The sequence below is a fragment of the Plecotus auritus genome, assembly GCF_963455305.1.
Source record: "Plecotus auritus genome assembly, chromosome: 5".
Lineage (NCBI taxonomy): Eukaryota > Metazoa > Chordata > Mammalia > Chiroptera > Vespertilionidae > Plecotus > Plecotus auritus.
This window is the reverse complement of record NC_137776.1, coordinates 139682266-139707807: the sequence shown is the minus strand read 5'-3', so window position 1 is coordinate 139707807 and position 25542 is coordinate 139682266. Positions and strand designations below refer to the sequence as shown.

At 39.6% G+C, this 25542-nt stretch overlaps 1 protein-coding gene across 3 annotated transcripts in view; it reads right to left on the bottom strand.

Moving 5' to 3' along the window:
* Positions 1 to 25542, bottom strand: part of PGM5 (phosphoglucomutase 5) — a gene marked incomplete at its 5' end in the record, with an annotated part of 197375 nt that overhangs the window by 48286 nt on the left and 123547 nt on the right. For all 3 annotated transcript variants that reach the window (XM_080669073.1, XM_080669072.1, XM_080669071.1), the window contains one exon: positions 17409 to 17524. In XM_080669073.1, coding sequence (XP_080525199.1) covers positions 17409 to 17524 — 116 coding nt within the window. The remainder of the gene's footprint in view (positions 1 to 17408; positions 17525 to 25542) is intronic.

The window sequence follows — 25542 nt, the reverse complement described above, 5'->3', positions numbered from 1 at the left end:
ACTTCTGGCCTCCAGAACTATGAGAGAATGATACATTTCTGTTGTTTTTAAGCCACCCAGTTTGTGGTCATTGTTATTGGAGCCTTAAGAAACCAGTACAAGTCGTCAGGGTCAGCCCCCTGAGATGATGACCTCTGAGTTTACACCTGAGAAGAATGAGTCAGCCAAGTCAAGATCTCAGTTCAAAGCATTCCAGGCGGAGGGACAGCAACCAGTCCTTGAGGCAGGAATAAACTGGGAAGCTTAATCCTACAGCTATTTATATAGAAAGAGATGCAGTTCATATTGTGGTATTTACATAAATGAAGAGTACTATCTAAACAGGTAGCTTCCTGTACAAAAAGAATCCAGAAAAATATGTCATAGGCCCAATTAAGCCTCTTTCTATTGGCCAATTATAAGCTCTCTCCACTGTGAAAAAAGCCCTGAATACAAAGGATGACATTACAGTATGAGAAACGTGGGAAGACCGGAAACAGGATTTTAAACCAAACTCTGCCACTTCCCAGGTGTGAGACATTATTGCAAAGATGTTCATCTTTCTGAGCCCCAACTTCTCATCTATAAAATGGGGACACCAATCTTGCAGGTTGTCGTGTCAATTTAATTAGGTTCAGAGGGCAGGCTCTCAAGTCAAATTGTTCATATTCAAATTCTGGCTTGGCTACTTACCTTTGTGTGAAGTGCTGTCATCATCTGCAACATAGGGACAATAAGGACCTCCACCCCCTGGGGTTACTGTCAGGATGAAGTGACTAAATGTGCCTAGGTATTTAGAAGAGTGACTGGGATGTCACAAGTGGTTGCTGTTGATTTTATTGTTGGCAATTCACTTAAAGCACTGACATAGTGCCGATTCCTCAATACACACTTCGAGGCAAACTGTTCTCAATTATTCATATAATTTTATCCTCTGTCTCTGGCAATAGCAATATCTTAAGAAGAGGGCGGGACTAGGGAGTGGACCATTTCTTCTTGCAATAGAGCAACTAGAGTAGACAACAGCACTCTTGGGTTTCAGGGCTATGAAGCATATAGAGAAAATAAAAAAGGGAGACCTGGTGTTCCATTTAAACCTGGAAAATGCTGCAACAAAACCTTAGTTAAATTAAACATCTTTGACAACTTTTTAGTGAAGCTTTGCCCTTATTGCTACAATTAGAGTTAAAAAGTAAATGTTTTTCCTCAAAAAGAAAAACATATAACCTTGAGAGGGCAGTGAAGATATTTAAAGGAAAAGGAATGTCTTTAGTTCTTCTACACACTGATCAGTGGTCTGCTGACACTTCTACACGGCTGGTTGCAGCTGTCTTTAGACTGAGAGGACCTTGGGATTTAATTATCACACCATGGAGTGACTATAGTCTCATTCAGCAAATTCTTTACGCTGCTACAAAAATGGAAGGAGACTGAAGATGCTGGGCTAGCTCCATGGCCAAGTGCCCTCCCACAGCCCCCCCCCCCCAAAAAAAAAAAATCTAGGAAACCCTGCCCAGGGAATAAATTTAAAACCAATTTTTTGTCCTTTTATAGCTAAAAAAAAAAAAGAAAAACCTTTTATTTACTGGAGATAGAAAAATACCCTTTTGTTCTAAAACATGGGCTTTGCATACTTTGCATGTCCAGCGGGATTACATTACCTGGAGATACAGCCATTAGATGCTATTAACTATGAGATAAGGTGTCATAATTTAGTGGTGAAGAGACATAAAGTTCTTTTAGCAGGATTTTAAAAAAAAATCACACCTCAACCATTTGTTTCCCACTGAAAAGTGGACTGTGAGTTGGATGGGATATACTTGCCTACAAGTTACACATTTGCCAAGATTCCTAATGAGCCAGTGATCAAGTAAAATTAACTGTGCTCTTTACAGCTTTTTGATGTGGGGATAGAGACATTGATGATGGAGCAATTATACAGATGTTTCCACTGGATTCCCTCAGTGTGCTTTGGAGGGGATATACAACAAACCATTAACAAGAGTTATCTCTGAAGTGGTAGATGTTTTTCTTCTCCTTCTTTTGCTAATACCATAAACATTTATTATTTTCATAATAAGAAATAACATTTTGCATCATCAATAGTATATAGAAATTCACATTTTAAAACGTTACTTTCCATTTATGGTATCTTATGGAACAGTGGGTTATTAAAGGGATCAATACTCTTTATGAACAGGTGATGAACTTTGAACCTATTGATCCCATTTCTTAATTTGAGTAATATAGCTTTGTAGAGCACAGAGGCTGAATATGACCCCGCCTCCTCCTTGTGGGGCTCACAGGTCTTAGGATTAGGATCAAGGATGTCCTGTAAGGCTTCAGTATCACATGGGATGTAAGGACTGGAAGGAAGGAAGTCCACGGCTGAGCTGTCAATATTGACCTTGGGGAAAGATGGGCTTGGAGGACGGGCTCTGTTTATCTCACAGAAAAACCCCCGTAGCAAGAACAAAGCTTCAGATTCACATCAAAAGCCCCCACAGCCATGTGGAGAGGGGATTCACTCAGCCTGCATTTCACCCCCTTTTTTACCAGGCAAAATTCTAACATTCTGTGAACAGAATGTTAAAGAGTTCTTTGAGGCCCGGCTGGGTAGCTCAGTTGGTCAGAGTGTCATCCCAATATGCCAAGGTTGTGGGTTCGATCTCCAGTCATGGCACATACAAGAAGTAACCAATGAACGCATAAATAATGGAACATTAATAATGCATAAATAATAAAATCGATGTTTCTCTCTTAAGTCTTTTTCTCACTCTAAAATCCTTCAATAAATAAGAGCTACTTGTAGAGAAAAAAGCAAATAAGATATTTCTTTACTTCCTCACTTCATATGTTCATATCTGCTTTGTCTTTAAAACATGAGATCCCAGAAAAAAATATTCAATCTAGCATTTATACACATTATTGCCAGTACAATTTTAATAGACTATTTTTAGAGCAGTTTTAGCTCCACAGCAAAATTGAACAAAAAGTACAGAGAGTTAGCATATACTTCCTATCCCCACACAAATACTACCACCCCTACTATCAACATCCCCCAATTGAGTGGGACATCTGTTATAGCTGATGAACCTACCCTGACACATCATTATCACCCAAAGTCCACAGTTTACATTATAGTTCACTCTTGGGGTTGGACATCCTATGGGTTTTAACAAATGTATAATGACATGTATCCATCATTAGGGTATACAGAATAGTTTTACTGTCCTAAAAATCTTCTGTGTCTGGCTTATTCATCCTTCCCTCCTTGCTAGCCCCTGGCAACCACTAATCTTTTTATCATTCTTCCTCGTTTGGCCTTTTCCAGATTATTATGTAGTTGGACTCATACAGTATGGCGCCTACTGTTTCAGTTTGACAGCTTTCACTTAGTATGTGCATTAAAGTTCCTCCATGAATTTCACTGTTTCATAGCTCATTTATTTTTATTTTTGTTATTACTTTTTAAATGATAAGTCCCTATTTTATTTATTTATTTTTGTGTGTTTTTTTGTTGTTTTGTTTTTGTTAATCCTCACCTGAGGATATTTTTTCCATTGATTTTTAGAGAAAGAAAGGGAAAGAGAGAAACATCGATGTGAGAGACACATCCACTGGTTGCCTCCCCTCTGCATGTGCCCCAATTGGGGCCAGGATCAAACTTGCAACCAAGATACATGCCCTTGACCGGGAATAGAACCTGTGACCCTTAAGTTCGCAGGCCGACCCTCTAACTACTGAGTCACACTGGCCAGGGCTCGTTTCTTTTTAGCACTAAATAACAGTACAATTTTTTAAGCTTGCTTCCTCTGGATAACTGGCTGGTAGTGCAGCCAGAGCTTGCCCCCTGGTTGAGGACACTGGAAGGCGCTTTTACTAGACTCCCAAAGCCTTTAAGTACCACTCACACTCACCTGGATAGAGGCCAACCCAGCCTGAAGCTCACTCAGACTTACCCTGATCCAGAGAAGCAGCTGTCCCCACCCAGATACCAGAAGGAGGGTGCTCAGCTCTTTCCTGACATGACTCCGGAAAATTGGTACAAAAAAGAGGGTCTATTTTTTTTTCTCATCAGAAACATCCCTGTTCCCCCTCCACCCAAATTAAGCTTTGAATTTTCTCAAGCTTTAAAGCCATTATTACTTTGAGCGAGATAGTATACCAGTAAGTATGGTGACCTCACAAAAGAAAAGTGGGGGAATAAAAACAGTACTCAATCATCCGTTTGAATTTTCTTCAATTGGAAATCTCAGCATGGGCCAATCAACTCAAATAAACATCGCACATGTTACTAACCCAGTGGTCAGCAAACCGTGGCTCGGAAGCCTCATGCGGCTCTTTGGCCCCTTGAGTGTGGCTCTTCCACAAAATACCACGGCCTGGACGAGTCTATTTTGAAGAAGTGGCATTAGAAGAAGTTTAAGTTTAAAAATTTTGGCTCTCAAAAGAAATTTCAATCGTTGTACTGTTGATATTTGGCTCTGTTGACTAATGAGTTTGCCGACCACTGTACTAACCGATCAAGTCATCTCAGCAGACACTCAGGTCAGGACAGTTTGGATCTGCCAGTTAGGAAAATACAAATCATTTGCACTTACTGTTGCCTCCAAGCTGGAACATAGGTTAGTGGTTCTCAACTAGGCTGCATTAGAATCACCTAAAGACCTTATTAAAAGATACCAATGCTCAGAATTTTTGGCAATAAGTCCCAGGCAGCTGTATTCGTTTAATTTCCTTGAGTGATTCTCAGGGGCAGTCAGGGTTGAAAGCCACTGCTTTACATGAAGAAAATTCAAAATGGTCCCCCATTAAGGGCAGATAGCTTAGGGCAGTGGTCGGCAAACTGCGGCTCTTTGGCCCCTTGAGTTTTCAGCAAAGGCCAGCTTGGAGTACCCTAATTGAGTTAATAACATTGTACCTACCTATATAGTTTAAGTTTAAAAAATTTGGCTCTCAAAAGAAATTTCAATCGTTGTACTGTTGATATTTGGCCCTGTTGACTAATGAGTTTGCCAACCACTGGCTTAGGGGTAGTGAATTAGACCTCTTCCTCTTTTTGTTTAAATTTAGTGTTAAGGAAGAGTAGCCACTGGTCTCTAGTTCAATAGATGCCACTGGCCTTGCCCAGGTGGGTAGCTCTTGATGGAGTCAGCTTTAGTATCATGCCTGCCCTTTTCATCTAGAAAACTTGTGAGGGTTTTGTCAATTTGGGGGTAACTAACTCATCCTGGTCTGGCTGGAACTTTCCTAGTTTTAGCACTAAACGTCCCACATCCCAGGAAGCCTCTCAGTCCCAAGCAAGCCAGGATTTGGCCACTCACTCACTCACCAACTCACTCCCTCAAAGAGGTTCCTGGTGGTATTTAGGACATGTGCACATTCAGCACAAACCTTAGCACACACATTTCCTGGAGCCAGATATGACAGGAAATACATATACAAAACTTGCTCCTGAAGCAGAATTGCAAAGTGAGATAAATTCCATTCTTAGAAGAGTAAAAGCAAAGCACCAGGCACTGAACTTAGTATTTTAAACATTATCTAATTTTCACAATCTGACAGCTCTTTTTTACAGGTAAAAGATTGAGGTTGGGGCACTTGTGTGAGGTCACATGGTGACTAAATGGTGGAAAGAAGATTGAAACCTGGGCAGTTTGGCTCAGACATCTATGACTTTGCCACTACTAGAAGAGCCGGGTAAGGACCACGGACCTGAGGAGATGCAATAAAGCAGAAAGCCCTTCTGAAGATTCAGGTAGCAAATTTGCATTTCTTCCTTCTCACACTAAACAAGCTGGAAAGTTGCCAAATTTCCCTTTACTTCTCTCATATCAATTTACCCTTTTCATTTGCAAATCAAGTTTTCATTAATTTTCAATGAAATTCGTCCCATCCTCTTTTTATCTACTCAAGACAAGGATTTGTGTGTTTTTTTTTAATAGCAGTTATAAGGGGAAAGTTGGGAGACACATCTTGCAAGTGAAACTGAGATTGGTGAACATGCTAAAGAATTGTGACAGGTATTTTTTTCCCATGTCTCAAACCTCTTAAGTTCAGCTTTTAAAATCTGGCCAAAAAGCAAGACTCAGGGGAAAGCCATTTTTCCATACATAAAAATAAACGTTTTTTAAAAAATAAGTGCTCTAATATTTTCACCCACTGGAGAACAAAGTGATGCTGCTTAAAAGCAGGTCAGAGCCAGTTGTCAGCTCAGAAAGGTTATACTGCTCAAAAAGGCAGTAACTGACAGATGTAGCTAGTTCTGTGCTGTGAGCAATATAGCTCCCAATAATAAGACTGTGTAACAATAAATTTGATGGTACTCATGAGGACGATGATGATGGTAATAATAATAATGCTTGACACAAATATGCTACAGGATTTTTAGCTAATATCCTGACTACAGCAACACCCTGTAAGCTCCCTGAGGGAAGAGCTAAGTCTCTTTCAAGTTTGCTTTAAAAAGAAGCACCTTTTTGATGTTATCCCAAAAAATCTGTTTTCACTTTATTTCAGTGGTCTAGAAAAGATAGAGCCTATGTCTGAAATTATGCACCACCCTATCCTGGCCCTGGCTCATAGGAGGTGTGCAGTAAATGTTCGCTAAATGAATAAATGAGTGAAACTCTAAATGAAGTTTGATATAATGCATCAAATTCACTCCTCACTAAAAGAGGCTAGCTGGAAGCAACATGGAATATTCCATTAGAAAAATCTTCACAGATCATCCCACTAATGAGGAAACAGGCCCAAAGAAGTTAAGCATCTTTGTAAGGTAGTTCAGCCATTAAGAGGGGGAGTCAAGATTGGGGCAAGGTCTGTCTATTCCTGGTGCTGTGCTGTTTACATGACACCAGTCTACCAAGTCCCCTGGGCATTTTCTTGAACAGGGGCAAAAGAGTACTGTGGAGCCAGGAATATTAAGTTTGAATCCTGGCTCTGCCAATGTGACTTTGCCAATGGCTTGACCTTCTTCCCTAAGCCACAATGATCTCATCTGTAAAATGAAGGTTAGTATGGTCCACTGTTGAGAAGTCTCAGTGAAATAATGTGCAGGAGGCCCTAACCATTGTATCTGTCACTTAGAAAGTACTCAATAAATAATATGTATCAGCACTATTTCATTAACACATGTCCTGAGGCAGTCAATCCATCCATCCCAGAGGAGGGGAAGACATTAAAATATTGTGGCTGGCTAGCCGAAATACTTCTCTCACCTGAGCATTACCAGCACAAGAAGGTTAAGGGACAGTGAGACCTCCTAACTCATACATTCCATCTCGTTTCTTTGTTACCACTGCTAATGGGGACAACACAACTCTAAGACAGGACATAAAGTGTAAAAAATCTCTCCAGTAGGTTTAAGGTCTGTACCACAAGGTTGAGGACCTGTCACTCTATAGTCTTTATACAGTAGGACCACCTAGAAACTATCAGAGAGCAGGTGGAGGAGCCTCAAAGCACGATTTCAGGGACTGCATCTTAAATCCCAAGGGGTGGGCTCCATTGTTAAAAGTCCCTTGTTAGACATGGTGAGAAGAAACAATCTGTTTGGAACTCTTCAATCTGTAGCAAAGGGCCATGCTTTCCCAGGATCCCCAGTCCCAGAATGCACTGCTAAGTGTGGACACAGCCTCAGAGGCCCTGTTCTTTTGTTTCTGCTTCACACTTAGGTGTCAAACAACAGCCTCTCTTGCCACTTTTCATCAGCTTGGAGAATGAATTAAAGGGTCAATGGAACTGGAACCATGAAGACCCCACGGAAAGGATCTTATGTGCTAAAGACATTCTTCCCACTCTAGGAGGGAGGTCTGTTTCCCAGGGTTAATAGTTTGTAGAAGGCCCAGAAGGGAGTTTCAGTTTCCGGACTTTACAGGAGGCACTTGGGGATGTCAATCACAGCATCTCTGTGCACTGGCTCAGCCTAGATTAAATTGCACATGTGCACAGCCTGTTTCAACCAGCCCTGCGGAGACTCTGCTTCCCTTAGCACTGATGTTGCTTCCCCAGGTCACATCTGCTACCCAGCCAAATTTACACCAACTGACCGGGAATAAAAGAAATGCGGTAGAACCTCAATAACATGAAATTCACAAGCATATGGGCCTCTTTCTCTGGAGACTTGGACAGATATTGAAACAGCCACATGTAGAGTTCATGGTCACTGACATAGGGAATGGACTAAAAAGTTTTCCTTTATTTTACCTTTTTAAAACATACAATATTTAATAAAATAATTGTATAAATAAGAGACAGCTAAATCTATTCAATATTTGTTCAATAGCACTACTCTGAATCTAATGTTTTGTTAGGCTGTATATAGTTCATCTGTGAAATACAGAGAAAGAGGTGTGGCCCTGAAAGTGTTATGAACTGTATAATTATTAGGGGAAATAAAAATCCATTCACAAAACAACCAGAAAATAAGTCAATAATATAAACCATAATACAACAGAGCTGAGAATGTCTATGCTAAAGGCCACAAGAATTTAGTACATACAAAAGATCACTTAAGCTGAAACCTAGCCCACCTCTAAACATGGCTGTTTACAGGTAATTGTCAGCAACCACCACACAGGAAATAATCAAGATAATAAAACAAATTACAAATACTTAAGAGTATTTGAAATTTAAAATCTGTTCATTAATGCAGTTTTCTTGAAGGAGTCTTCCTAGAAGTGTTTTGTTAGCTATTAATTTGTGCTGATAATTATATGATGATGCTCAGATCTCCAGAAATCATTCACTCAAGAATGATAAAAATATAACTACTAATAATGCAAAGAAGAAATACCAAAATGAAGTGTCTGTTTCTTCCTTCCTTCTTTCTTTTCATTCATCCACCTTCCATTTATTGTTCCTTTTCCTTACTTCCTTCCACCTTTCCACCCATCCTGCAAACACTCAGAGCCTGCTATATAGCAAGGAAAAGAGGTGAAGGAGTGAGACATGGCCCCCATCCTCAGAGCACTTACAATTTCTGCATGGCAAGCAGAGGGATCCAGCAAATCTTAAAAGACTAGAAAGATGCCTGAGATTTCCTGTGACATGGAATACACACATACCCTATGCCTCTTGCTTTTGTGCTAGAGACTGGGAAAATAGCCAGCTTCAAGAGCACCAGGCTGTACTCCAGAGTTCAGAGTGGAAAACTTGGTGTGACAATGATAGACAAGTCATATTGGTACCAGTAGACAGGGATTCAATTCCCAATTTCCAGAAAAAGATTGATATATACAAAAGGCTTAGCAACACCTCAGCACATATAGTGCTCATTTAAAAAGATTATTATCATTGTGAAAAACTCAGCAGAGGGAAGTCTCTTTCAAATAATAAAAATTGTTGTCTTGCCTGATTTTACTTAGCAAATTTGTGTAGCAATTGATATTAGCTTTTCAAAAATCTATCTATCTATCTATATATATAAAAGCCCAGCAACTGTTATGGTGGACCGACCAGAATGACAGGTCGCTATGAAGCACACTGACCACTAGGGGGCAGATGCTTAACACAGGAGCTGCTGCCTGGTGGTCAGTGTGCTCCCACAGCAGGAGTGCCACTCTGCCAGAAGCCAGGCTCACAGCTGGAGAGCACAGTGGCAGTGGTGGGAGCCTCTCCTGCCTCCATGGCAGCACTAAGGAGTGGCGAGCCAAGTGGTAAGGAGCGAGCAGGCGGGTGGTTAAGAGTGAGCAGGCGGGCAGTAAGGAGCAAGCAGGCTGGCAGTTAGGAGCGAGGGGTCCCAGATTGCGAGAGGGTGCAGGCTGGCATGAGGGCCCCCCACCCACATGCACAAATTTCGTGCATCAGGCCTCTAGTAAATAATAAAAGTAATAGTAATACACAAGATAGTGGGCAATGTTGGAGTTTTACCAGGTATTCACAATACAGTAATTATTCAGTGTTACCTGTAAAGGGACAACCTCTGGCCTATCACAATTCATACACTCCCCAAAGTGTATGACTTCTTAGAAAACGGATAATGATGGGAACCAGTAGCACATCATCAACAAATGCCAAAAAACTTTAAAGATTTTGGTTAACATCTTAGTTTAAGTGTTTCAGTACATCCCCTTTCATATGGAAAAAGCCCAGATTTCTTCAAATTCAAAACTTTAGAAAAGTAGCCAGAATGCCATTGAGATTAACAGTGTTCTTACACTGAAATCTGAGGATTTATAAACTACTAGAGGCCCGGTGCACAAATTCGTGCATGGGTGGGGTCCGGCCAGCCAGCCCTGATCGGGCTGATTGGGGCAGGCTGGCCAGGGTAAGGGGATGCAGGAGGTTGGCCAGACAGCCCCTCCCCCTGGTCGAACTCCCAGTCAAAGGGACAATTTGCATATTAGCCTTTTAGTATATAGGATTCTCCTTTCTCTCTGTAAAGCAGTTGTCCAGGGCCCTTCCCAGGAAGTGGGTGAATAGCTGGTCCTAGCACAAAGGATGATTGCTTCTTAAATAACCTTGGTTCTTTGACAGAGCAATAAACACAGGTTTCCTATTGTCTAGGACCTGGATCTTTCCATGGGCGATAAACCAGAACTATGATACTATCACCAGCTCATTACATTAGAAAACTGTGGGTGCTCAACAAGCCAGCAAGGGAAATTTTTATCCAAGATATATCCTGCTCATCTTGGACAAAAGCTTGGCATTCTTGAGCATGAGGCAGATCCATAATTTCAAGCCTTCCTGGCACTAAAATGTGCATTCCTAGTTGATACACAACTCCATGCCTCAGGGACATTAAAAAAAGGCCTCCACTTGAGAAAGTCTGGTTAAATTTTAGAAGTGTCTCCCCAGTCTCAGGTCTAAAACTTTTTCATCTCTCCACTTTCTCTGCCTTACTTATGTAAACTACTTGATTCTTAAAACCATATTGCAAGGTAAAAAGGAAGATCCTGTGATCAGCTGACTTTCACAGGATGGAAGTGAGGGTCAGAGAGGCCATGTGACTTGTCCGTAAGTGGCAGGTATAGGTCTTGAATATAATCCTCAGTCTCACATTCCTAGGCCTCTAGACCTCCTGGACCACACCTGATATAGCATCTCAGGCACACTCTTTCTATCATGCCTAATGGAAAACAAAAATGCTGATTTTCTACTCCTGGCTGCACATCAGAATTATAGAAGGACATTTATTTAAAACTAGAGGCCTGATGCACGAAATTCATGCAAGAGTAGGCATTCCTTTCCCCAGCTGCCGGCACCAGCTTCCCTCTGGCACCCAGGACCTGGGCTTCCCTCGCAGCCCTGGCTTCGTCCGGAAGGACATCCAGTCTAATTAGCATATTATGCTTTTTTATTATAGATACACATTCTCAGGCTCCACCCTGCCAGGAATTTCAAGTAAGGGTAGGATAGAAAGTCTGTACTTTTAGCAAACTTTCCAGGCAATTCTGATGCAACCAGCTCGGTGCCTGTCCAGGAACTGGCATTAATAAGACCCAGCATAAGAGCAGAATGAAGCCACTCTCTCCTTCCAAAACTGAGTGGTCCAGTTTCTCAGGCCTTCTAACAGTCATTTACTGCTGAGTGCTTGAGAGATGGAATTTTTAGTCATTGCTTTCATCAGAAAGACAGTGGAAAGCCGCATATACTGTATGCAGGAGACCTGTCTTTTAATTCAGCTGTAACTCAATTCAAGTGGGGGTCTTTCCCAGGCTCTGGGGCCCTGGTTGAACCACTTAACCACTTTTTGGGCTCAGGGGCTTCATCTGTCCCATCACGCTAGTGTCATCTGAACCTGAAGAATGGTGGAGGAAGCAATACTTTTAGGGCTCTTATAAATAGAGAAAAATCTCGTGCTCCTTAAAAGGAAAATGATAAGCAAATATAACTATGAGAAACTTTAAAAACTCCCTTTTAGTACATTCTACATGTTGCAATCAGCATAATTGTCTGAAAGCAAAGCTTGCTGAAAAATGCAAGCAGACCTCGCCCCTGTGCAGATCGTAGTTTCCTATTTCCAGTTGAGTCAAGTCCCAACATCTAAACTGGGCAGGCAAAGGGCTTCCAAAACTGGCTCCGCAGCACTCATATGTCCTGTTTCTTGATACTCCCTTCTTTACCCTATCAGTGGTCGGCAAACTCATTAGTCAACAGAGCCAAATATCAACAGTACAACAATTGAAATTTCTTTTGAGAGCCAAATTTTTTAAACTTAAACTTCTTCTAACACCACTTCTTCAGAATAGACTTGCCCAGGCCGTGGTATTTTGTGGAAGAGCCACACTCAAGGGGCCAAAGAGCCAGATGTGGCTCACGAGCCGCAGTTTGCCGACCACGGCCCTATCCTATACCTCAGAGGTTAGTGAACTTCAGCCCACAGGCCAAATGTGGACTTAGGCTTATTTGTGTAAGTACATTTTTATTGGAACACAGCATATTCATTTGTTTATGTATTATCTGTGGCTGCTTTTGTGCTACAGTGACAGAGTTGAGTAATTGTGAAAAAGACCATTCGTAACCTTTTAGTCTGCAAAGCCTAAATTATTCACTATCTGCCACTTTATAGAAAAAGTTTGTAGACCGACACCTGCTAGAGATCAGTCTTTTTCAGACATTTCAGGACATTACCTCAAATATATACACTTTACAATGAGACTTACTATATACATAGATACCTGTGTGCATATTTATATGTACTTATTTCTCCAAGTAACATTTACTTTTACTGAATGCAATGTATTCTTTCATATATATATTTTATTGATTTCAGAGAGGAAGGGAGAGGGAGATAGAGGTAGAAACATCAATGATGAGAGAGAATCATTGATCAGCCTCCTGCATGCCCCCTACTGGGGATCAAGCCCACAACCCGGGCATGTGCCCTTGACCAGAATCGAACCCGGGACCCTTCAGTGCACAGGCTAATGCTCTATCCACTGATCCAAACCAGCTAGGGCAAATGCAATGTATTCTGATAGTTTCTAGTTAATTAACAAAATTTTTAAGCTGTTCATGACATAATACTACTCTCATGACCCCAAATGAATCTTGATTTATATTTGGAAAGCACTGTTTAGACAAAGTGAACAACTGGCTACTCACAACACATCCCCTCCTCTCCCACCACTATTCCTTTCTTGTCATTGCTCCCTCCCCATCTGACAAGTCCCTGTCCTTTCACCTCTATGTGCATAAACCCTTTCCATTCTTTAAGAACTAGCCCAACCTCCATCTCTTCTATAAAGCTGGCTTTCAATTTCTAGTCCTGAAGCATTTTCTCATCTCCCATAGTATTTTGTCTATTACTCTATTGTAGAACTTTAAAGTTTCTGCTTTGTATAATAGTCATCTGTACATCTTTCTTGTTAAGTGCCTTAAGAGATCTTGAGTTTCTTAAGGGCATGATCTTAAGCATTTTGTATTATATACACCATATAATACAGTGCCTTATACAATGTAAGTACTTAGTAAATGTTTATTGAATTGAAGTATGCAAATATTTATTACTAAGGTATAATATTGTTTACACATCTAACATTTTATCCTTTAATTTTGGAGACTATAATTATATGGTAAATTGTAAGCACTCAATAAATGCTTATAAAGACAAAGATGAAGAGGAAAGGATAACCTTGACTTACCAGTTTCTATTCCAGTTGTTATATTTGTGTTATTTTAATAACTAGGAGGCAGAATTATTATAATCTGTGATTTTTTTGAGTCAGTCACTGGTTTAGACACAAAAAAACACCAATGAGGAAGGAAGTTGTTCAATTTGTTAGGTCTTAGCAGGGAAAAGGTGTAACAGTCCTGACTATTCTAAGCAGAGCTGCCATCCACACATTCTCAGTTCAAACACTAGTACTTGACAGAGCTTGATGCATACCATCCATCCTATACCATTAGCAGTAACTAGGGTCTAACTGATTTTGGTAACAGGATAAAATTCCTCAGGAGGAAATGTCCTCAGGAACCCAACATAGCCTGAAATGTCATTACGACCAGTTAGAATGGTTTTACTGCAATCTGTTTAAACATGACCAAAATTTACTTATTCCAAATAGGAATTCAAGGTTGGTTTGATATCAACAAATCAATCATAGTATTTTATTACATTCACAGAATAAAAGAGAAAGAACATATCCATATATATATATCACCAGATTCTGAAAGGGTACCTAATAAATCCAATAGCCATTTCTAATAAGACTCTAAATAAAATGAGAAGAGGAAAAACTATCTATGTATACATAATAAATATTTTACCAATACTAAAAAGCCATCATAACACTAAATAGTAAAATACTGAATCAATTTCCATTAAAATAATGAAGTATTACAATTATTTAATATTATTTTGAAGATTGTAGCTAATACAATACAATAGAATATGAAAATAAAGGGTATAAATATTAGAAAACAAAAAAAATCATTTAGTAATAGATTATATAATTGTATTCCTTAAAAAATTCCTAAGAGAATGTAGAGTTTTAGAAAAGAAAATGCTATAATTAATGGAATGTACCGAGGTAGTTGAAAACCAGAGAAAAGGCATATTATTAAATAGCTTCTCTTTATATAAGCATTAAACAATTTAAAAAGGAAAATGAGAACATCAACATTAAAGCTCTATAGGACATATGACCCAGTTTCTTCAATGAATAAATACTAGAAAGAAAAAATGTGGAGGAAAAAAAAATGCAGATTAAAGAAGAATTAAAAAGTATCAACAAGTGATAATGTAAGATCTTTTGGATTCTAACGGGGGGGTGGGAATAAGTTGTGGGGTGTGGAGAATAGGAGAAATTATTAATAAATTGTTTTTGCAGTTCCACTTCTGCATTTCTGTTTAGGATATGAAAATCTGCAAGACAATGCCACTCCCAGCAATACTAAAAGGCCAGTAAACCTACAAAATCATAACTTTTCTTGAACTCATTAGGGATCCTAAATCACAAGGCAATAAAGTAAAGTGAATTGCAGAGTGACAAGCCCCCATGAGGAGAGACAAGACACAAAACAGTCTCACTTTTGGCAGAGCACAGGAGAAAGAGGACGCTTCCATATAAGTGAATAATCAGAAGTCCCTGGCTGCTAAGGCAGACTTGCTGGTACTGGCATGCAGGAGATGATCAGCTTCTGCTGAGGACAAGCATGGAGCCCTTCCAGTTCCCCAACCCCTTCTTTCACGAGACACAAAAGCCTTAAACTCCTGAATGTACAAGCTGTAAACCTTTTCATCCAAAGGGCCCAGAGAACTATCCATTGCTACTGGAATAGGATTGAAGTAAACCCCTCTGCTCCTGGAGAAAGGGTAGGAAACCTTCTTGAGCCCCAAATTCCATATTAATACTAAGCAGAGGTCTGCTGCCACTGAAGAATGGTCAAGCACCTGGTGATAGAAGTCTTTTTTTAATAACAGATACACAGTAACTGCTGGAAGCTTGAAATGAAGGAGAAACACTGAAAAAAATCTCCGGCACTCTCTTTCTTTTGAGCACATAGCAAAAATTATCCTACTTCTGGAATTAAAGCCTATGGTACAATAAAAATTATAAACAGAAATAATAAAACCCAAATCCAGTTCAACTCCTGACTAGATTAACTTAACTTTAAATACTAATGATGTAACAGAAGGATTGGTATGCCCGTTAATGTGTATAAATATCATTTGCCTGAGTCCTACTGTTGATATAGATATAGATATATAGATATAGATATATTGTCCAGCCTGAATAAAAAGCAAGGAAGAGTAAACCACTGCTTTATTAGGAGATAAATCAATCAAGAAAACCAGAAACTAAGATCAACCAGATATTAGGACTATCAGACAGGGGGTTTAAAATAACTACGTTTAGTATGTTAAGTGATCTAAACAACACACATAAACATATATAAACAATATATATAAAAAGAATTTTTTCAGAGAGATGAAAATTATTTTTAAAAAGTCAAAGAGAAATGCTATTAATAAAAACACAATATCAGAAATGAAGAATTCCTTCAGTAGACTCATCAGTAGAATGGCCACAGCTAAGGAAAGAATCAGTAACTTAAAGATATGCCAATAGAGATTATCCAAATTAAAACACAAAAGGAAAAAAGTAAACAAAACCAAACAGTGGATGTAAGAGCTCTGAAACAACATATGGTCACAATTCATCTAACATAAGTGCAATTAAAGTCCCAGAAGGAAAAGAGGAAGAGGGGGGAAATATGTGAAAAGATAATGGCTGAGAATTTTCTGAAATTAATTCAAGACAACAAACAAGAATCCCACAGATCCCCAAGCAAGGTTTTAAAAAAATACACATACCTAGAAATATTATAAATTAAACTGTTGAAAAGAAAAGATAAAAAGAGCCTGGCCGGTATTGCTCAGTGGTTGAGCATCGACCTATGTATGAATCAGGAGGTCATGGTTCCATTCGTGGTCAGGGCACATGCCTGGGTTTCGAGCTCAATCCCCAGTAAGGGGCATGCAAGAGGCAACCAATCAATGGTTCTTTCCCATCACTGATGTTTCTATCTTTCTCCCTTTCCCTTCCTCTCTCTGAAATCAACAACAACAACAAAACACATATTAAAAGATAAAAAGAAGGATGGGGGGTGGGGGGGGAGAGGATAGGAGAATTTCAATAGAGAGAAACAGAAATGAGAATTAGAGCCCACTTCTTGGAAACTAAGCAAGCCAGAGACAATGAAGTAACATCTTTAAAATATTTGAAAGAAGAAATTATTATTTCTTTGTTAATCCTCACCCGAGAATATTTTGTCCAATGATTTTTAGAGAGAGTGGAAGGAAAGGGGAGAGACAGTAAGAGAGAAACATCGATGGGGGAGATACATCGATTGGTTGCCTCCCACATGTGCCAGGACCATGGCCAGGGATCGAGCCTGCAACCAAGGTTCATGCCCCTTGACCGGAATCGAACCTATGACCCTTCAGTTCACAGGCCGACACTCTAACTACTGAGCCAAGCCAGCTAGGGCAAAAATTATTTTTTAACCTTTTTAGGTGTGATAATGATACCGTGTTTATATACTTTTTTTTTCTCGATAGCCATTATACTTAAAGAATCACTAGGGATTGCTTCACAATAATCAGAAAGGAGGGCTCCCTAGATGGATAAGGGTGGAGATAAAGCAAGATTGACCATGAGTTGATGATGGTTGAAACTAATGAGCATATGGAAATTCAATATGACATTCTCTCATGAATGTTTTTTAAATTCAGTAAATTTTTTAAAGAAATGGAAGTTTATTTTTTTTAAAAAAAGGAGAAATAGGTAGATGAGGTAAGTGTATCATAACACACATTCCACTAGGTGTTTTCTTCCTTATTTATTTATTTACCTATTTGCCTCTAACTCTGCATCTAGCCTTTGATTCATAGTGGGCTCACAGGTTTCCAAAATTGGGTCACAGAGTGCTACAGCCACCCCTTCCAGAAACACCAACCCAACAAAGCCTACCAGTGCCAAAGCTCTCTTCTCCACACAGAGAGCACCGTCCCGAGTCCATCAGGTTTGAGAAGAATCTCCATCCAGCTGGGGTCTCATATACAGGGACCTTCATGGACTTGGCCACTCTGAAAAACAAAATCCAGGGCAACAGTCAATTCATATATCCCCTTTCTTTTCTTCTCTCAGCACAAAAGGATATCTTTAGGCTCTATTAATCCCATACTTAGATTTCAAAACATCCTGAACAATACTGACAGTTTTTAGGATGTCAAGCCATAAGGTAGCCTACTCCAGTGGTTCTCAAGTTTTCTTTCCCAATAATATAGAATATATTAATATAGAGAATAGTCTCACATTTATGTTTCCCTTCTATGAATGTTCCTTTATCTTTGTGGTGAGATCCGACTTGGGGGATCTCAGAATCTAAATTAAGATGGTATTTGGGTATAGATACTTTGAAATATTATTTGACAGTATCTACTAAAGATGAATATATATACATATCTTATGGACCAGAAATTCAACTCCTAGAAATTACTAATGACATGTAATGGACACTGTGGTGCACTGCTCAGCTTCATCCTAAACACACACACATGCCCACACATACCCACATTTTAACATTTTTAGGATTAGAACACTCATTCTACCAACTGCTAAAAATATTGATGGATGACAGATCACAAATGTGACCCCACTCTCTGGGAAAGAGAGATATCTCACTCAAAACCATGCTCACTCCCCTGGGCCAGTCCACATCCAATAACTGGTGAATGAGGGATATGTAAAGGTTCAGCCTCCTTGCCTCTAATGGGCACAACCCTATAGGGCTATTTCAGCTCCAGAGTTCCCTATAGGTTGGCTGAGACTTTTGTTGCATCTGCATCACAGTCCAACTTCTATGTCCAGTCCTCCTCTCTTACTCCACCATTGGTGTTGATCTCAAAGGCAACTTTGATCTTGATGGCAGAAAGAAATAAACTTCCTATAAGCAAATCTCAGAGCTGCTTCTGGGGGAACACAGTATGTGACATTACTCAACAAAATCTTGTATACACAAGATTTTACAAAAATTATCATAGAATCTCAATTCATAATAACTGAAACAATCTAAATGTCCATCAAAATAGAATGAACAAATAATTTACAATTATAACACAATACCATAAGTTCCACTGAATGAACTATTCATATATGCAACAACTTAAATAAATCTAACAAACGTAATACTGAGTAAAAGAAACCAATAACAGCCCAGCTAGTGTGGCTTGGTGGTTGAGCATCGGCCTATGAACCAGGAGGTATGGTTTGATTCCCAGTCAGGGCACATGCCCAGGTTTTGGGCTCAATTCTTAGTAGGGGGCATGCAGGAAACAGCCAATCAGTGATTCTCTCTCATCATTGATGTTTCTCTCTCTCTCTCCTTTTCCCTTCCTCTCTGAAATCAATAAAAACACATTAAAAAAACAATAACAAACAAATATATATTGCATTGTCTCATTTAGATAAAATTCAAAAACAGCTAAAACTAATCAATGCTATAAAAATTCAGGCTCAGAAGATCAAAGAGGTCAAGGGTTTTATTCAGGTCTCACAAAGGTAAAAGGCAAAGCAAGAATTTGGACCCAAGTCTGCTTAGTCTCTGCTCATGCTCTATTTCCCTACATCATGCTGTCTCCCCAAATGTTTTAGTGCTTCAAGAGGTACACAGAGGAGGGAATAATGGCGGCGGAATAGACAGACGTGTTCCGAGCCTTGTCCCGGAGCAGAAAGAAAGAACAGCTGAGGGTCGCGCAAGGAGTGTTTGTTGGCTGGTTGGGAGACAGCTGAATTCCAGAAGGAGGTGGGGGACTGCTGAACGGGGTTCCCCTGACCTGGCAGCACGAACTGCGGCTGGGTCCCCTCCCGGAGCTGCGGGCTTGGACGCGGAGTCTGCGCCATCTTGATCCGGAAAGTGGAGCTTATCTGAAGCCTGAGAATCCACAACGGCGGCACCCCAGGAACAGCTGCGAGCCCCAGAACAACGCTCCCCAACTGGCGCAAGCACACGGGTTCAGAGAAGCTCTACACTCCACCACGGAAAGGTCAGATTTCGCCTGGGATAAGGTGAGGTCTCTGGTCCCGGCGGGAGAGAGGAACGCGCGTTTTGCGGGAGCTGGAGGACCAGGGAAGTCTGTGCCTAGAAAAATCCGTGGCTGTAGGGGCTGGCGTGATCTGTGACTGTGGAAAGGGGTCCTCAGAGCTGCTAAGAGAAGGGCACTCTAAAAAGCAACCCATTTTGATCTGAAGTGCAGGGACACCCTAAGAATTTCAGGCAGTCCAGACTTACGCGCAGCCCGTGCGCTCCCTGGGTGCCCGGGCTTACTCGCAGTCCCGGAATTCGCACACTTGGGCTTTTTCCTCTTCAAATCCTTGCATCTGATTACTAAGCCCAATACATAGGATCACCCAGTTGGGGACACCCTGGGAGACTGCAGGGGAAGGTTGTTTTTCTGGAACCTGGGGATCGGAGCGGGGAGTGACCATCAGAGAGCCAGCTCTGAGGCAGCCCACTCCCACAGGCCCGTGGCGAGTGCCACAGGGAAAGAAGGCTCTAACACTGCCTAGAGAGGCCATAGATAGACCCGGAAGTCAATCCAGAAACACTGCTACCCAGGGGCTGAATCACAAATTGACTCTTGTGTAATCAAAAATAAAGGAATACGAGAAATTAAGACACACCGCCTGCTTAAAATCAGGACTGGCTTACAACACCGAAGAGCAGTGGATCGCAGGGAACTGCAATACTGTCTGGACTGAGAAACAGGCGTGCCAAACAGAAAAACAGAGGAAGTGAATGACCTTCACTACTCCACATTTTATTTTTACCTTTTATTTTTTTTATTTTTTATTTTTTTTAAATTTTCATTTTTTGCATCTTTTAATCAAGAAACTTTTTTTTCTTTTTTCATCACTTGATTTTACCTTTTTAATGATTACATTTTTATTTTCAATCCGTATTATTACTACTGCTATTTTATCTTTTTTTTTTTTTTTTTAAGTGTCATTTTATTTTCTCTTCATTTTATTTTGGGATTAGGGTTCTACATTCTATTTTTTATCTTTCCTTTAGCATCGTTTTACTCTATCTCAACTCTACCTTTAGGCCATCACTCTCTTCCTAACCTCCCCCTTTTCAGTGTCCTGTTTGTCTTACCCTTTTACTGCTTTAGATTTTCCCTATTCTTTCTGTTTACCCCTTGTTAAAATTTCACCCTACTTACATATCTAATCTCCAATCCCCTGCTCCAAGTCCACATACACCTTTCCCTTCGCTGTCTGAGTTATCCATAAACTTGTCCTTATCTCTGTCCTTTTGTTGTTGTTTGCTTGAATGTAGATTATATCCAATTTTTATGCTTTTTTTGTGAGATTGTTTTGCTTATTCTTCTTTTATTTATTTTTTTGTTTGTTTTGTGCTTCAGCTTTCCCTTGCCTCACTCCATATTAGTTGGTGTTGTAGTTTGTACTAATCCCCAGGCACTTGTTGCTGGCATTTGCTGGGATTAGTGATTGTTCTATTGGAGTTTTATCCCCAATATATATAGTCTGTTCCCCTTTCTCTCTTAGTCAATTTCTTGTCTCTCTTACTTTTTTTTTTTCTCTTTACTTTCCCTTTTCCCAATTTCATTTTCACACTCCTTTTTTCTTTTTTTTTTTTTCTTTCTTTCTTTTTTCCTCTTCTTCTTTCTCTTCTATCACCTAATTTGCCTTTCTCTGGTGGTCACCTTTATTGGAGGTTATTAATATCGTGAATACATTCCTGTTCAGTGCCTTGTGAGTTGTACCTGGTAGTGCTGTATTTTGTGCCTTTAAATCAACCCAGGAGAGAGAGAACTACATAACCAGACACCCAGAGAAGAGAGACCATGGGGAGACAAAGAAGCAGCCCGCATATGAAAGAAAAGCAGGCATCACCAGAAAAGGAAGTAAACGAAATGGAGGCAAGCAACCTTCCAGAAAAAGAATTCAGAGAAATGGTCATAAGGTGGCTGAAAAGAATGGAAGACAAATTCGACAATATGACCAAGAACCAAGAGGAAATGAAGAAGAACCAAGAAGAAATGAAAAATGACATCGCTGCTGTAAAGAACTCAATAGAAAGCATCAAGAGTAGACTAGAAGAAGCAGAGGACCGCATCAGTGAGCTAGAAGACAAGATGGAAAAAAATACCCAAGAAAAGCAACTTCTAGAAAAAAAAATTAAAAGGCAGGAGGAGAGTCTAAGGGAACTTTGGGACAACACGAAACAAAACAACATCCGCATAATAGGGGTTCCAGAAGGAAAGGAAGCTGAGCAAGGAATAGAAAACCTCTTTGAAGAAATAATGACAGAAAATTTCCCAGATATAGGGAAGAAAAAACCCACACAAATCCAAGAAGCTCACAGAGTCCCAAGCAAAATGAACCCCAAAAGACCGACGCCAAGGCACATTATAATTAAATTGGCAAACACCAACGACAAAGTAAGAATCTTAAAAGCAGCAAGAGAGAGACAGAAAGTTACATACAAAGGAACCCCCATCAGACTAGCAACTGATTTCTCAACAGAAACTCATCAGGCCAGAAGGGAATGGAATGAAATATACAAAGTCATGCAAAGGAAGGGGCTGAATCCAAGAATACTGTACCCAGCAAGGCTGTCAATCAAAATTGAAGGTGAAATCAGGAGCTTCACAGACAAAAAAGGACTAAGGGAATTTATTACCACCAAACCAGCAATGCAAGAAATGCTAAAGGGTCTACTGTAAAAAAAAAAAAAAGAAAGAAAGAAAGAAAGAAAGAAAGAAAGAAAGAAAGAAAGAAAGAAAGAAAGAAGAAAGAAAGAAAGAAAGAAACAGGAAGCGAAGAAGTAACACAGGGGTAAAGAATAGGAATGGCGACAAATAAGTACCTATCAATAATAACTTTAAATGTAAATGGATTAAATGCCCCAATCAAAAGACATAGGGTAACAGATTGGATAAGAAAACACGACCCATATATCTGCTGTCTACAAGAAACCCACCTCAGAAAAAAAGACGCACACAGACTGAGGGTGAAGGGATGGAAAAAGGTTTTCCAGGCAAATGGAACTGAAAAGAAAGCTGGGGTAGCAATACTTATTTCTGACAAATTAGATCTCAAACTGAAGGACATAATAAGAGATAAGGAAGGCCATTTCATAATACTAAAGGGAGCAATCCAACAAGAAGAAATAACTCTGGTAAACATATATGCACCCAATACAGGAGCACCCAAATACATAAAAAAACTCCTGGAAGATATCAAGGGAGACATTGACAGCAATACAATCATAGTAGGAGACTTTAATACCCCACTATCACCATTGGACAAATCCTCTAAACAAAACATCAGCAAAGAAACATCAATCCTAAATGACTCACTAGACCAGATGGAATTAATTGACATCTTCAGAACATTTCACCCCAAAGCCACAGAATATACATTCTTCTCAAGCGCACATGGGTCATTTTCAAAGATAGACCATATGTTGGGACATAGGCAAAGTCTCTTCAAATTCAAGAAGATAGAAATCATATCAAGCATCTTCTCAGACCACAGTGGCATAAAACTGGAAATCAACTACAATAAAAACAACCCAAAGAAATCAACCACATGGAGACTAAACAGCATGCTATTAAACCATGACTGGGTTACCAGAGAGATCAAAGAAGAAATAAAAAACATCATGACAACAAATGACAATGAAAACACTACAATCCAAAATCTATGGGACACAGCGAAAGCAGTCTTGAGAGGGAAGTTCATAGCTCTACAAGCCTACTGCAAAAAACAAGAAACAGGGGTAATAAATTACCTAACCCAACAACTCAAAGAGTTAGAAAAAGAGCAACAAGAAAAGCCCAGTGTAAGCAGAAGGAAGGAAATAATAAAGATCAGAGCACAGATAAACGACATAGAGACCAAAGAAACAATACAAAAGATCAACAAAACCAAGAGCTGGTTCTTTGAAAGGATAAACAAGATTGATGAACCTCTAGCCAGGCTCACCAAGAAGCAAAGGGAGAGGACCCAAATAAACAAGATCAGAAATGAAAGAGGTGAAATAACAACAGATCCCGCCGAAATACAAAGGATTGTTAAAAAATACTACGAACAACTCTATTCCAACAAACTGGACAACCTGGAGGAAATGGACATATTCCTAGAAAAATATAACCTTCCAAAACTCAATCAGGAAGAATCTAAACAGCTCAACATGCCAGTAACTATGGAAGAAATTGAAGCAGTCATCAAAGAGCTTCCGGCAAACAAAAGCCCGGGGCCAGACGGCTTCACAGGAGAGTTCTACCAAACATTCAAGGAAGAACTAAAACCTATCCTCCTCAGACTATTCCAAAAAATTCAAGAGGAAGGAACACTTCCAAGCTCCTTCTATGAAGCCAGCATCACCCTAATACCAAAACCAGATAAAGACAACACAATGAAAGAGAATTACAGGCCAATATCCCTCATGAATGTAGATGCCAAAATCCTCAACAAAATTCTAGCAAATAGGATCCAGCAATACATCAGAAAGATCATACACCATGACCAAGTAGGGTTTATCCCAGGAATGCAAGGATGGTTCAATATCCGCAAATCAATAAATGTGATACATCACATAAACAAATTGAGAGATAAAAATCACATAGTCATATCAATTGATGCAGAAAAAGCATTTGACAAAATCCAACACCCTTTCTTGATAAAAACTCTCAACAAGGTGGGAATAGAAGGATCATACCTCAACATCATAAAAGCTATATATGATAAACCCACAGCTAACATCATACTCAATGGGCAAAAACTAAAACCATTTCCCCTAAGAACAGGAACAAGACAGGGATGCCCACTCTCACCACTCCTGTTTGACATAGTACTGGAAGTATTAGCCACTGCAATTAGACAAGAAGAAGAAATAAAAGGCATCCAAATTGGAAAAGAAGAAGTAAAGCTGTCCTTATTTGCAGATGACATGATATTGTACATAAAAAACCCGAAAGACTCCATCAAAAAACTAACAGACTTAATAAATGAATTCGGCAATGTAGCAGGATACAAAATTAACACCAAGAAATCTATGGCATTTCTATACACCAACAATGAACTTACAGAAAGAGAGACTAAAAAAGCAATCCCATTTTCCATCGCACCAAAAAAATTAAGATACTTAGGAATAAACCTAACCAAGGAGGTAAAAGACCTATATGCGGAAAACTACAGGACACTGAAAAAAGAGATAGAGGAAGATGTAAACAGATGGAAGAACATACCATGTTCATGGATTGGTAGAATCAACATCATCAAAATGTCCATACTACCCAAAGCAATCTATAGATTCAATGCACTCCCCATTAAAATACCAACGGCGTATTTCACAGACCTAGAAAGAACTCTCCAAAAATTCATCTGGAATAAAAAAAGACCCCGAATAGCCACAGCAATCCTGAGAAAGAAGAATAAAGTAGGAGGGATCTCAATACCAGATTTCAAGCTGTATTACAAAGCCACTGTCATCAAAACAGCCTGGTACTGGCACAAGAACAGACATATAGATCAATGGAACAGAATAGAGAATCCAGATATCGACCCAAACCAATATGCGCATTTAATATTTGACAAAGGAGGCATGAGCATACAATGGAGTCAAGACAGTCTCTTTAATAAATGGTGTTGGGAAAATTGGACAGATACATGCAAAAAAATGAAACTAGATCACCAACTTACACCATACACAAAAATAAACTCAAAATGGGTAGAGGACTTAAATATAAGACGGGAAACCATAAAAATACTAGAGGAATCCACAGGCAGCAAAATCTCAGACATATGCCAAAAGAACTTTTTCAGTGATACTGCCCCTAGGGCAATGGAAGCCAAACAGAAAATAAACAAATGGGACTACATCAAAATAAAAAGCTTTTGCACAGCAAAAGAAACCATCAACAAAACAACAAGAAACCCCACTGTATGGGAGAACATATTTGCAAATGGTATCACTGATAAAGGTTTAATTTCCAACATCTACAGGCAGCTTATACAACTTAATAAAAGGAAGATAAATGATCCAATAAAAAAATGGGCAACGGACCTAAAT